This window comes from Zootoca vivipara, chromosome 15 (assembly GCF_963506605.1).
Source record: "Zootoca vivipara chromosome 15, rZooViv1.1, whole genome shotgun sequence".
Lineage (NCBI taxonomy): Eukaryota > Metazoa > Chordata > Lepidosauria > Squamata > Lacertidae > Zootoca > Zootoca vivipara.
The window spans coordinates 13728420-13741272 of record NC_083290.1 but is presented as its reverse complement, the minus strand read 5'-3'; the positions used below and the strand labels follow the sequence as shown (position 1 = coordinate 13741272).

The following is a 12853-nucleotide window of genomic DNA, read 5'->3' as shown; positions in this document are numbered from 1 at the left end:
AGCCTCCATATTTTCACATTTTTCCAAAATCCATTCACTTTTAAAACTATAACTATTCTCAATTTAACCTTACATCCCCGATTACCGGCTCCACCCCCCCAATCCAGCAAATTCCATAATCAGCAGACCAGTTATAAACCTGTTAATCCATCCTTATAATCACAACATCACTTTCCCTTCACCCCACCCCCTGTTTACAGTCTTTTGCCATCCAGGCCACCATACGGGACCCCTGAATTTCTTCTCTTCTCTGCATATTTTTTCCTTCTTCCCTGTGGGCGTTCTGGAGTTCCAGTAATACCAATCGTGCCCCCCTCAAAGGCAGGGCACTCCATCCAACTTTTTGTAGAGTAAAGTCATCATTTTTTTCGTGGTGTGCTTCATTTTGTGTTGAATCATCACAGTCCTCATCTTCCTCTTTTCCTTCCAAATCACAGTCACCATCATTGTCATTCTCACATTCATCTTTTTCAGTGTCAAAAGCTTCATCTTCTAAAAAATCATATTCTGCCATCACCATCTGAAATTGTTGCTGTAACTCTTGCCGCCGTGTCTCCTCTTGACATAATTCTATTCTTGTTTCCCACATTAAGGTCAAAACAGACCGCTGGAACTCAGGGGAACACTTTTTTGTTGACATAGTTCAATCCTGCCAAGGTCAAAACTTGTCACGTGGGGTGGAATATGATCACAGTTTATTTTCTCGACTCCATTTTAACAAACTGGCTGCATTCTTCAAGTCTTACTAACAATAAAGTTCGAACTCACATTTCACAAACATTTAGACCAAAAAAGAAATTCCACAAAGTCCAGAAATACAAAGTGAAATAAAAATTGACTTATAAATCCTGATCAACTCACTGGGTTGTCTGGGCTGCCGGCTCCCGAGGAAAAGAAAGGTTTTTCTTAGTCTTTACCTCTTGCTGCAGGGCACTCACAACCACAGTCTCTCTCCCCTTTCACCCTGCATCAAAGGGGAGATTCTCTTTGATGCCTTTGAGGGATCCTTTTGAATTGCAAATCTTCTGTTTACGGCTTCGGGTTTCTATTTACTGTCTCTTTTGTTGCCGTGGGGGGGGGTGGCTTCCTCTTTTCTCCCCTCTCTCCCAGATCCAAATTGTTTTATAATCCAAATCGTGAGGTTACTTACAGTCTGTTTCCAATCGTTTTATTTTCGGAAGAATCCAGCGCTCTCCGCCTTCGGCTTGAAGCTTCTCCCTGCTAGAATAACGTTGCCGCTCAAAATGGCCCCCGCGACTTCTACCCTCCTCGCTCCGGAGCTCTTATTAGAGCTAGCCGAAGGGTTGGGGAGTCCGGATTGGGGCTGTGCCGAGCAAATTTGCCCCCGGGACGCCCTTCCCGAGGTTCTAAGGGGCGCAGCGTCGCTCTCGCTGCCCTCCCCACTCCTAGCAGGGACGGGCCGTCTCGGAGACGAGACGAAACCCCGCCGATCGGCGCTGGCGCTGAACCCGGAAGCCTTCCCTCAGACCTTTCATTCCACAAATCTCTCCTGAGCCCATCTTCTTCCTCTTCCATCTTTTGTTTGTTTATTGTCTATTAACAATTTATTTGGAACTGTTCTTCCTCACAAGAGCTTCTAATATGGTCCACACAGTATTAAGATGACTATAGTATTGACAGCAGGCACCAACTTTTTCAGGCCTGTGAGCACATTTAGAATTTTTTATCAAATGCCATGACTGCCAGCTCCTCTGCTCACGTCTGGTCTCCCTCTCCCTGGACCAACCCACACCCCACAGAGACAGTAGAGGAGAGCACATGCACATAGATGTTGCTTTTTCAATGGATTTGTGTAAACAGTCATATACAAGTGTACTCAAAAAGATTTGTACATATAATCAGAAATAACTTGGTGTCAGGTTTATTCAGGGAGCATTTCCCCCACTTGATCTTGGTGTTGTCAGACACACTGAGGAGCTCTGAGGCGAGTGAGGCTGAGCAGCCGGACTTCGCTCAGCCCATAATGCTGCCAAGGTGGCATGATGTAAACTCCTAACCAACATGAAAGCATAAGGTTTGCACAACCTTCCTCTCTATCCATTCACACAACCAGTGGAAGCCTTCCTGACCTCGTACAACACCTTTACCAATCAACCACTCATGCCCATAATAATTTTGCCTGACTTCTGATTGTGCTATATAGGGGCACAATCTGAGACCGATGGCGAGAATTCAAAAACTTACAATCACACCTACTTTTATCATTACCTGCTCTTCACCTGCAGGTCCCAGGGGGGTTACAACAATTTAAAAGTCAGAATTAAAAACAGTTAAAACAGACTACATTCACTAGAATAGGGTGGGTCCTGCAACTCATATCTCAGGTATCAAAGGTCAGGGGGGAAAGCTTTACCAAAAGCTGTATACTGAATAGGCTGGACACATTTCTTCGCGGAAGGAATTGCACAGTTTAGTGCCTTCCAGCAGAGAATGGCTTCTCCTGGGCCACCGCTCCCCTCAAAAAACCTTCTGAGGGTGGTGGAGCTTCCAAGGGGACCCTTTTACTGAGCTTGACATCCAGGCAGGTCTGTAGGGAAGGAGGCGGTCTTTCAGATATTTGGGACCAACATTGCTTAGGGTTTAGAACACCTAATGTGAGCACCTTGAATCAGGCATGGAAACAAACTGTCAACCAATGTAGGACAGTAATTGGAAGATGCATTCACCATGTTAAAATGAAACACCTGTCACTTCTGAGGTCTTTGGCACCCCAGAAATCAGCCAGCAAATCCATCACCACATGGCTTCAGCTCAGCAAATTTATATCAAGAGAGAGTATTGTGGCTGAACTGAAGGGACAGGTGCACACACTTCCCCTAGCAACTGTTCCCTGCCTTTCACCAAGAGAGTACATGTTCAAATAAGGTTATAGCCCAACTGCAGAGCAGGTAAATACACATGCTTCCAGAGCTAAATGGCACTGACTTCCCTGTCTCTGCAGTTAAAGCTAGCTACAAATCACAATAATTTTTCATGCAAACTAGGATTGGATGTACTTGTTGACAGTAGTACACAGCAAACAAGGCACCTGGCCAGCTTTGTTTAAATGGTGCTACTTGGGAGGTAACTTAGCCAAACACCACTCTGGTTGCCAACAGATAGTCTGTCCTCCCATGCTGTGGTTAAGCATGTGACTAGTGTTTTCACTGCTGACCTTTGAAACGAGGATAATCCATATCCATTTACAAGCAGCATGCTCAGCAATGATGCACACGCAACAGTGTGTAGAACAAGTTACAGTCAGTTGTACAAAATGGGCTGGCATAATCTAAGGCATGGAAAGAAAGTATTTTGCCCTTTTTTCAAATGGCTGTTTTAGCTCAAACAAGTAGGCCTTGAGCCTTTAAGCTGATGCCATGTGTATACCTTTGGCCATCACAGATTAGTTAAAGGACCAGAAGGGAAACTAGCTTTAGTTGGTGAAAGCAAGCAACCTTGTTGCTTACATAAGAAACACTGCAGGTATGTTTATAGACTTAAAGTAGAACAAGCTAAAATTGATACCTTAAAAAAGAATGTCCTTCCTAAGGACATAAAAATAGCCTGCTGGATCAGGCCAGTGGCTCGTTCAGTCCAGCATCCTGTTATCACAGCGGCCAACCAGATGCCTGTAGAAAACCCCAAAGCAGGACCTTAGTGCCATAGCAGCTTGGGAGAAAACTGGTTAATTACTACTTTTAATAGGTTTGCAGGAGCATACTGATATTCCAGCTAGCTCAAGAAAACAGACCATCATGTCCAGTCTAAGATTGTGTTAAAGCAATAACTGATAAACGACCAGTGAGATTCTGTTACTAGTTTTGGGGCTCATTTCAGATCTCTGCTGAAACCATGGACTCGGAGGGTATCTCTGAACTACTTGCTGTTTCTCTGACTCAGCTACAGCTCCCATAGGCAATGGTCAAAAAGGCAACACAAGTTAAAACAAGTGGTGTGCGCGTGCGTTTGCCCGCTTTAAAAGCCAATTATATATATAAACCGTTGAAAAAACAACACTGTATGCATAGAATCAATCCCACAGATACCAACAGAGCTAAAGGTCTGTTTAGATGCCAAAAAAGACAATAACGAGATATAATGGAAGGGAATTCAAAGTGTCGCCACACTAAAGGCCAGCTGCATCTAGAGCAGGGGTCAGCAAACTTTTTCAGCAGGGGGCCGGTCCACTGTCCCTCAGACCTTGTGGGGAGCCGGACTATATTTTGAAAAAATATATGAACGAATTCCTATGCCCCACAAATAACCCAGATATGCATTTTAAATAAAAGGTCACATTCTATTCATGTAAAAACACCAGGCAGGCCCCACAAATAACCCAGAGATGCATTTTAAATAAAAGGACACATTCTACTCATGTAAAAACGTGCTGATCCCCGGACCGTCCGCGGGCCAGATTGAGAAGACGATTGGGCCGCATCCGGCCCCCGGGCCTTAGTTTCGGGACCCATGATCTAGAGAGTATCAGATGAGTATTCACTGTAGGTGATTGATTAACTTCTAAATCAAGTTATAGCCAGTGTGCTATACCTATGGCAAAATTGCTTTTTTCCATTTGAGATAGTTAAAGACCGTTGACAGTGGGCATGATAAAACGGGGATCTCCCCTCTTTGCTAATCTAACTGCTGATCTTCTTTTTCTTCCCCTTCAGGCTTTTGCTCAGTTTGATCCTGAGGGTGATGGCACAGTGGATGTGGAGAACATGCTGGAGGCTCTCAAGAACTCCAGCGGAGCAAATCTTCAAGGGGAGCTTAGTCATGTGATCAGGCAGCTGCAGGCTTGTTCGCTTGTTCCAGGTAAGAAATGGGAAGGAAGAAGGGAGATGGCTTCTGTGGATTTATCTTAATGCAAGGTGCCACAGACTTAAGATAGCATGACAATAACTCCCTGGGAAGGTGCCCGGTGTTAGAGCAAATGAAGAAGGGCCATAGCTCGATGGTAGAGGAAGCAGAAGGTCCCAAGTTCAACCTCTGGCATCTCCAGGTAGGGTTGGGAGAGACTTTGCAGTGAGCCTTTCTCCCTAGTAAACACAGGATGGTTCTTCTGCCACTGTAAGGCAGCTTCACATTCTCCAGTTGATTTATAGCTATGTGAGTTGTCCAAAACATATGGATAAGACCAGGTTGGCGAAAACTAACGTATCCAATAGCAGAAGGAATCTTGGATTGGGCATCACACTTAGCTCAAGTGTGCAATTCTATCACCTTTGCTAACTTCACCATGAACCATTCAAGGGGTTCATTTTTAATCACTTGTTTACTCAGGAGCTGTCATGTTAACTTGCTCGTGTTTTCCTGAGAAGTGCATGGTCATGACTCATGAGGCAGTGGCAAACCTTTGCGAGGTTTCTAGTAGCTTTGTTTGGGCACACCCAAAATAAACAGTCGGGGTATAAAAGTACTCATAGTGCTTTCACAGTCTTGCTAAGGTAAGGCCAGTATAAACCCCATATTACAGATAGGAGATCAATGTTGATAGAGGGAGATTGACGTTTACTGAAGGTCCACACTGAGTTTCTAGAAGAGGCAAGATTCAGAGTAGCAATTTTCTGCTTCGTAGCTCAAGCTTCTTAGCCACTGCACCACACCAATGTCTAAAATATATGAAAACTGTTAAATCTGGAAAAAAACCTCAGGCAGCCTGCGAGAGGGCTGTGAGTTCCATGCTAGGAAAAGGTCTGAGAAAAGAACAGAATATGCGGGTCTCTCCCCCCCCCCCATCGTGTTTCACTAGTTTGTGTGCATTATTTGAGCCCCATAGTTGAGTTGAAGGAGGTCTTAGCAGTCTTTCGCAGCGAGAAGAGGTTAAGGATATTGTGAGGGACAGGGGATATCGCGAAGTCCCTCCCCTCCTGAGTTCAAGCCCGTCCCCGAGCAAAGGGGAAAGCAGGGAGAGTTCCGATTCCAGTGGGGAAGCAGGAAGTCGTGTCCGAGGCTCAGGCAAGGTAGAGGAGCCAGGGTCCCAGGTGGGACAGGAAGGGGCAAGTAAGGGGGGAAGACCCATCCCCCCAACTCCAGAATTACGCAGGAAGAGGAGGGGCAAGAGGATGGGTCTGCCAAAGCTTTTGTGTTGGAGAAAGACGCGCCAAAAGCCATTAGGAGGTTCTGAAACCGACTGACAACATCGCTCCGTGTAAATAGCAATGACTTGAGCACTGTAAATACGCAGCACCAATAAAAGAATAAAATGCAGAGCTGCGTAGCGTCGTTACTCTGAAGTAGTCCACTCCGGCCACTGTGACAGCAACCTCCTAATCATTTTTGGGCTACTTTGGAGTTGCCGGGATGAGCGTGTCAGAGGCGGAGAAGTGGCGGCAGATCGCTGAGCAAGCCCAGCTAGAACTGCAACAGCTGTCGCTGCAGGCGCAGGGAGAATTGAAGGCAGCTAAAGAGGAGACTAAGAAGGTCCAGGACGACCGGCTACAACTTGCGGAACAGGTGAGAGAGCTCCAGGAAAAAGAGCAGCATTTAAGGGCGGTGGCGGTAGACCTCCAAAACAAGCTGGATGCAGAGAAAAACAAGGCGGGAGGGGCACCCCAAGTCCAAGTGCTGCCAGGAAGGAGAGCTGGGACCCTAGTAAGCAAGTTCAATGGAGACCCGAAGGAGTTTCAGGGCTTTGAGACTGAGATTGTGTATGCTCTTGAGCTGCACCACGATGAGTTCCCTGATGATGAGCACAGAGTAGCGTTTATTGTGGAGCACCTTACAGGGGCGGCCAGGGAGTGGCTAAGACCGTTAATTGCAACAAGGAATCCTTGCATGAAGAATGTCAAACTATTTCTAGAAGGTTTGAAAACGATGTATTCGTCCGATAGTCATATGGACCAGACTAAGGAGGAACTTCATAATTTACGCCAAGGAAATATGACAGTTCGCGCGTATTGGGCGAAATTCACCATGCTGGTGCACAGATTGGGGTGGGATCTGGAGTCTGCCCCAATGCAAGCGGCGTTTTACTTGGGGTTGCATGAGGAGGTGAAGGATGAGCTCTCGAGAGGTCCAAAGCCCAGTAATATGGATCAACTGAGCAAAGCGGCTCTGGCGGTGGGGGTGAGGCAGGAATCCAGATGGAGCGACAAGCAAGCAACGCGCGCAAAGCGGGCTTGGTTCCCACGGTCGCAGGAGAAGCCACTCCCTCAACAACCCTTTCAAGCCACGCCTGGGGCCAGTCAGGACCAGGAACCCATGCAGATTGATAGCGCGCGCGCGCGGGCTTTTCAAACCCCAGCGGCGCCAAGACGCAAGGAGGGAAGGGGTGGGAACTGCTTTCTCTGCAACTCCCCCCAGCATCTCGTCAGAGACTGCCCACATCGCAGGGAGTGGCAAGGAAAGGCGGGAACGGTTGTGCCCTCCCCCACTGACGCAGCACCACAGCAGGGAAACGGGAAAGCCTGGCTGCAGGAGACAAGGGGCGGCAGCCAGGCACAGTCAGCAGACAACAGCCCCAGCCCACCCACCCGCACAGAGAGGAGCAGAGCCAGCCCACCCCTCCCAGAGCAGGAGTGGTTCTAGAAGTGACGCTCACGCTCCCTAATGGCTATCCCCTGACAGTCCTCGCCTTAATTGACAGTGGGGCGTCAGCGAACTTCTTCTCGAGGAACTTTGCAGAAGAGCACCAGATCCAGCTTCTGCAGCTGGATTTTCCTCTGCACGTGGCAACCATTGACGGCAGAGAGCTGCTGGGAGGGGCCATCACTCATCAAACCCCCCCCATGAGAATGACGGTTGGAAGGCACTCAGAGACACTGGCATTCAACGTCACCACCATCTCAGACCCCCCAATCGTTTTGGGCATGAGCTGGCTGGCGCGCCACGACCCCTCCATAAGTTGGCATCAGAGATGCATCACTTTTGGATCGGACTTTTGCCTGGAACATTGCATGCAGCACCAACCAGGGGAGGGGCCTCCGATAGCCACGGTGGCCACCATGCACGTCAAAGGGGGTGAGGCGATACCCAAACCATACTGGGACCTGCAGGAGGTCTTCAGTGAAGCGGAGTCCGACCACCTGCCCCCACACAGGCCTTTTGACTGCCAGATCAACCTGGTGCCTGGGGCAACTATACCCCCAGCCAAGCTGTACGCCATGTCAGACCAGGAACTGGAGGATCTGCGCGCTTTTATCGACAAGAACCTCAAGCGGGGGTTCATCAGAGAAAGCAAGGCAGCAGGGGGCAGCCCGGTCTTCTGGGTGGACAAGAAAGACACGCAACAGCGCCGTCTTGTGGTGGATTTTAGACGGCTGAATTCGGTGACAGAGCCAGTGGCTTTCCCCATGCCCAGAGTGGATGATCTCCTGACAGCGGCACGCAGGGGCAAGATTTTCACCAAGCTAGACCTGAGGGGGGCGTACAACTTGATCAGGATCCGGGAAGGCGATGAGTGGAAAACCACGATGTTCACGCCTCTGGGCTCTTTTGAATATCTGGTGATGCCCTTCGGGTTGCAAGGGGGCTCAGCATGCTTCCAGGCCTTCATGCACCACGTCCTGGGGTCCCTACTCTTCAGGAAATGCTTGGTCTTTCTGGATGACATCCTTATTTACTCCAACGACCCAGTGCAGCACGTGAAGGACGTCAGGGAGGTGTTACAGCGCCTGAAGGAGAACCACCTGTATGTGAAGCTGGAGAAGTGCAAGTTTCACACCAAGGAGGTGGACTTCCTGGGCTACAAGCTGTCAGACAAGGGGCTGGCAATGGACAAGGACAAGGTGCAGACCATCCTGGACTGGCACAGCCCCAGGACGCGCAAAGATGCCCAACGCCTACTAGGCTTTGCCAACTTCTACAGGAAGTTCATCAAGAACTTCTCTCGAGTTACGGCTCCCATCACTGACTGCCTGAGAGGCAAGCAGAAGTTCAGGTGGACACCAGAGGCGCAAGCAGCGTTCGAAAGCCTCAAGAGGGTGTTCGCCTCAGACCAGAACCTGTTCCACGTGGTTCAGGACGCGCCCCTACGCATTGAAACAGATGCTTCTGATAAGGCTGTGGGCGCCATTTTGTTGCAACTGGACGCCAACAGAGAGTGGAGACCCTGTGCCTTCTTCTCCAGGAAGTTGACCCAGCCCGAGCGAAACTACACAGTTTTTGATCGGGAACTTCTTGCGATCCACGCGGCGTTCCAGCACTGGAGACACTTCCTGGTGGGCGCCAAGCACCCCATCCAGGTGTGCACAGACCACAAGAACCTGGAGTTCTGGAGAACTGCCAGGGTGCTCAACCAGCGGCAGATACGGTGGGCGGAGTTCTTCTCGAACTTCAACTTCTCCATACACTACATCCCAGGAGAGCAGAATGTCAGGGCGGATGCCCTCTCCCGCAAGCCAGAGTACATGGAGGAGGAGGCGCCACCAGCCCCAAGGCACATTTTCCCCCCGTCGGCATGGTCCTGCGGAGCAGCAGTGGTGAGCGAGGCAGAACTCACAGCACTGACGGCAGCGGATGAATTTGCCAACCGCATCTTCAGAGAACTGAGAGGGGGGAGGGAGCAGGCAAAAGACTTTGCAGAACGCAGAGGGCTGCTTTTCTACAAGGGTGCGCTGTACCTACCCACCACCCGGCTTCGACGTACGGTCCTCAAGCAGATGCACGACAACCCTACAGCGGGGCATTTTGGAAGGGACAAGACCACTCACCTAGTCATGAGACACTTCTGGTGGCCAGGGGTGAGGGAAGATGTTCGAGACTATGTAAGGGGCTGTACCACCTGCCAGCGGGCGAAGGTGGTCAGAGCAGCGCCACCAGGGTTGCTGGAGCCTTTAGCCACACCACACAGGCCGTGGGAAGTGGTGTCCATGGACTTCATCACAGATCTGCCTTCGTCCAGGGGTAAGACTGCAGTGTTGGTGGTGGTGGACCTCATGTCCAAAATGTGTCACTTTATACCGTGTGCCAGGGCAGTCTCGGCAGAAGAGACAGCCAAACTGTTTGTTGATCACATTTTCAGACTGCATGGATTACCTTTAAGGGTTATTTCGGATCGTGGCCGCCAATTTGTTTCCAGGTTCTGGCGGCGGCTCATGAACCTCCTGCAGGTGGAGGTCAGCTTGTCGACGGCTAGACACCCGCAGACCAACGGACAAGCGGAGAGGGTCAACGCCATTCTGCAGCAGTACCTGAGATGCTACGTCAGCCAGCGGCAAACGGACTGGGTGGATCGCTTGCCACTAGCAGAATTTGCCTACAACAATGCAGTGCACGTCTCCACAGGGGTGTCGCCCTTTAAGGCCAATTACGGGCGCGACCTCAGATCTTTCCCAGAGAGGGAGAGGGAGGAGGAGGAGGAGGGCCCACAGGCTGAGGATTGGGCAGAGGAACTGGAGACGGTGCACCAGCAGCTCAGAGAACACTTGGAGAGGGCCAAGGAAGCGTACAAAAAGGGGGCAGATCGCCACAGGCGACAAGGGGAGGTCATCAGGGTGGGGGACAAGGTGTGGTTGTCCTCGGAGGGCCTTCCCACCAGAGGGAGGTGCAAAAAGCTGGCACCCAAATGGCTGGGCCCCTTCACGGTCACGCAACAGGTCAACCCGGTGGCATACAGGCTGGCACTGCCAGAGGACATGAGGGTGCATCCAGTGTTTCATAGATCGCTGCTGTCGCCGTACAGGGAAAGCAGCAGGCTCCGAGACAGCGAACAAACCCCCGAGGGAGGGGGGGAGAGGGAAAGCAGGGAGCAACTCAATGAGGCCACGGCCATCCTGGATTCAAGGTGGGGGGTGGGGGGCCTGGAGTACCTCATGGCATGGGAGGATGCTCCACCGTCCCAGAATGAATGGGTTCCCGCCACTCAGATACAGGAGGAATTCTTGGTGGAAGAATTTCACGCCCTCTTTCCCCACAGACCCAAGCCCTGGCACATGGAAAGGGAGGGGGAGGAGGAGGAGGCACGGGAGAACAGCTCACCATGGCGCTGGGAAGCGGAGTTTGAGGAACCAGAGGATGAGGTATGGGTGTCGCCAAGATCCACCCAGTCAGAGGAAGGAGCAGATTGGCAAAACATTTTTACCCCCACCAGCTCTGACGCCACGGACTTTTTGGGATTCCCGTCCTCCCAGGCGGAAGGGGGGGGCTCGCAGGACTGGGGGGAGGTGTTCACACCAACGGGCTCGGAGAGCACCGAGTTTTTAGGCTTCCAGTCGTCACCGACACATGGGGGGGGCCTGGGAAGGGGTGAAGGAGAGCTTGGGAGGGGGGTGGATGTGAGGGACAGGGGATATCGCGAAGTCCCTCCCCTCCTGAGTTCAAGCCCGTCCCCGAGCAAAGGGGAAAGCAGGGAGAGTTCCGATTCCAGTGGGGAAGCAGGAAGTCGTGTCCGAGGCTCAGGCAAGGTAGAGGAGCCAGGGTCCCAGGTGGGACAGGAAGGGGCAAGTAAGGGGGGAAGACCCATCCCCCCAACTCCAGAATTACGCAGGAAGAGGAGGGGCAAGAGGATGGGTCTGCCAAAGCTTTTGTGTTGGAGAAAGACGCGCCAAAAGCCATTAGGAGGTTCTGAAACCGACTGACAACATCGCTCCGTGTAAATAGCAATGACTTGAGCACTGTAAATACGCAGCACCAATAAAAGAATAAAATGCAGAGCTGCGTAGCGTCGTTACTCTGAAGTAGTCCACTCCGGCCACTGTGACAGATATGGTTCAAGGTACCAAGTAAGGAACAGATACAGTAGTCATAAAGAGTGTGGCTACTCCCAGTTTCTGAACACTGGAGATTTTGGGAGATTCTGCACCCATGTTCATAAGCATATCCCCCAAACCTAGGAATGGACTAGGATTTTTAAACAAGTGCCATGCCAAGTCCCAGAAACTTCCAGGATCATACATCATGGGAAAATGCTACTACCAGCTCATACCATTCTGTAGGGATTATATCAAAACAGTTTCAGTAGTTTAGGATACAGTGATTACTTGGTTCACACACAGTTAACATAGCTGCCAAGTTCTCCCTTTTTTAAAGGGAAATTGCCTTATGCTGAATAGGCTTCCTCGCGAGAAAAGGGAAAACTTGGCAGCTAGGAGTTAAGCCATCAATCAGCCTGTTCCTTGGGGCCAAATCTGCTTCCTCACTTACACTGATTGAATATGCTTCTCCTCACACTCTGGTTTTAATTATCAGTAGCTTCATATGGTTACTTTCTTAGGGGCACTGCTGCTTCTTTCCCCCCTTCCACTAGCATAGTTTGGAAGCACTTAAGTCGTGACTAGAGTGGGGTTTATTTAACTAATCTCATGTTTTGCCCAGGGATTGGGAGCCTGTGGCCCTCTAGATGTTGTTGGACTACAATTCCCATCATGATGGGAGTTGTAGACCAACATCTGGAGGGGCGACCGATTCCTCTGTTCCTGTTCTGGCCAGTCGAATGATCGAAATAAGTGCCACTTAATTAACTGAAGCAGGAAATGTTCTGTCTCTACCAAAATATGTATGCACCTTATTAAGCGCCTTTCCCTTTCTGTCTCAAGGTTTTGTAGACATATTTTCAGAGTTGAACGAGCGCCTTAGTCTCCACGCTTTCATGATCCTGAGGTTCCTGCACCGGCACCGTATCGCCAGCACAGTCATCCCATATCCAGTCTTGGAGTACTTCAACAATATTTGCACCATGCGATCTTCCGTACTGAAGGACTCTTTAGACCGACTCCTCCTAAAAGAAAAAGGTATTGGAAGTTGGATTTGTCCTCTTCTCACCTAAAATGTTTTATAATCAGGGCCAGCCACTGAGGTGCAATTCTAATCTTAATTGTGTTTCCCCTCAATCTTCTGAATATCCATGTCAGGATAATTTCTTGAGCAGTTCCGTATCAAGGCGTGCTTGGAGGCAAAGCTCCTCTGCAGGTGG

General features: G+C 50.1%; 1 protein-coding gene across 2 annotated transcripts in view; it reads left to right on the top strand.

Annotated features, from left to right (window-relative positions):
• The window catches only part of ZZEF1 (zinc finger ZZ-type and EF-hand domain containing 1), an 83596-nt gene that overhangs the window by 5424 nt on the left and 65319 nt on the right, over positions 1 to 12853 (top strand). For both annotated transcript variants that reach the window (XM_035138952.2, XM_035138951.2), the window contains exons 2-3: positions 4671 to 4815; positions 12477 to 12671. In XM_035138952.2, coding sequence (XP_034994843.1) covers positions 4671 to 4815; positions 12477 to 12671 — 340 coding nt within the window. The remainder of the gene's footprint in view (positions 1 to 4670; positions 4816 to 12476; positions 12672 to 12853) is intronic.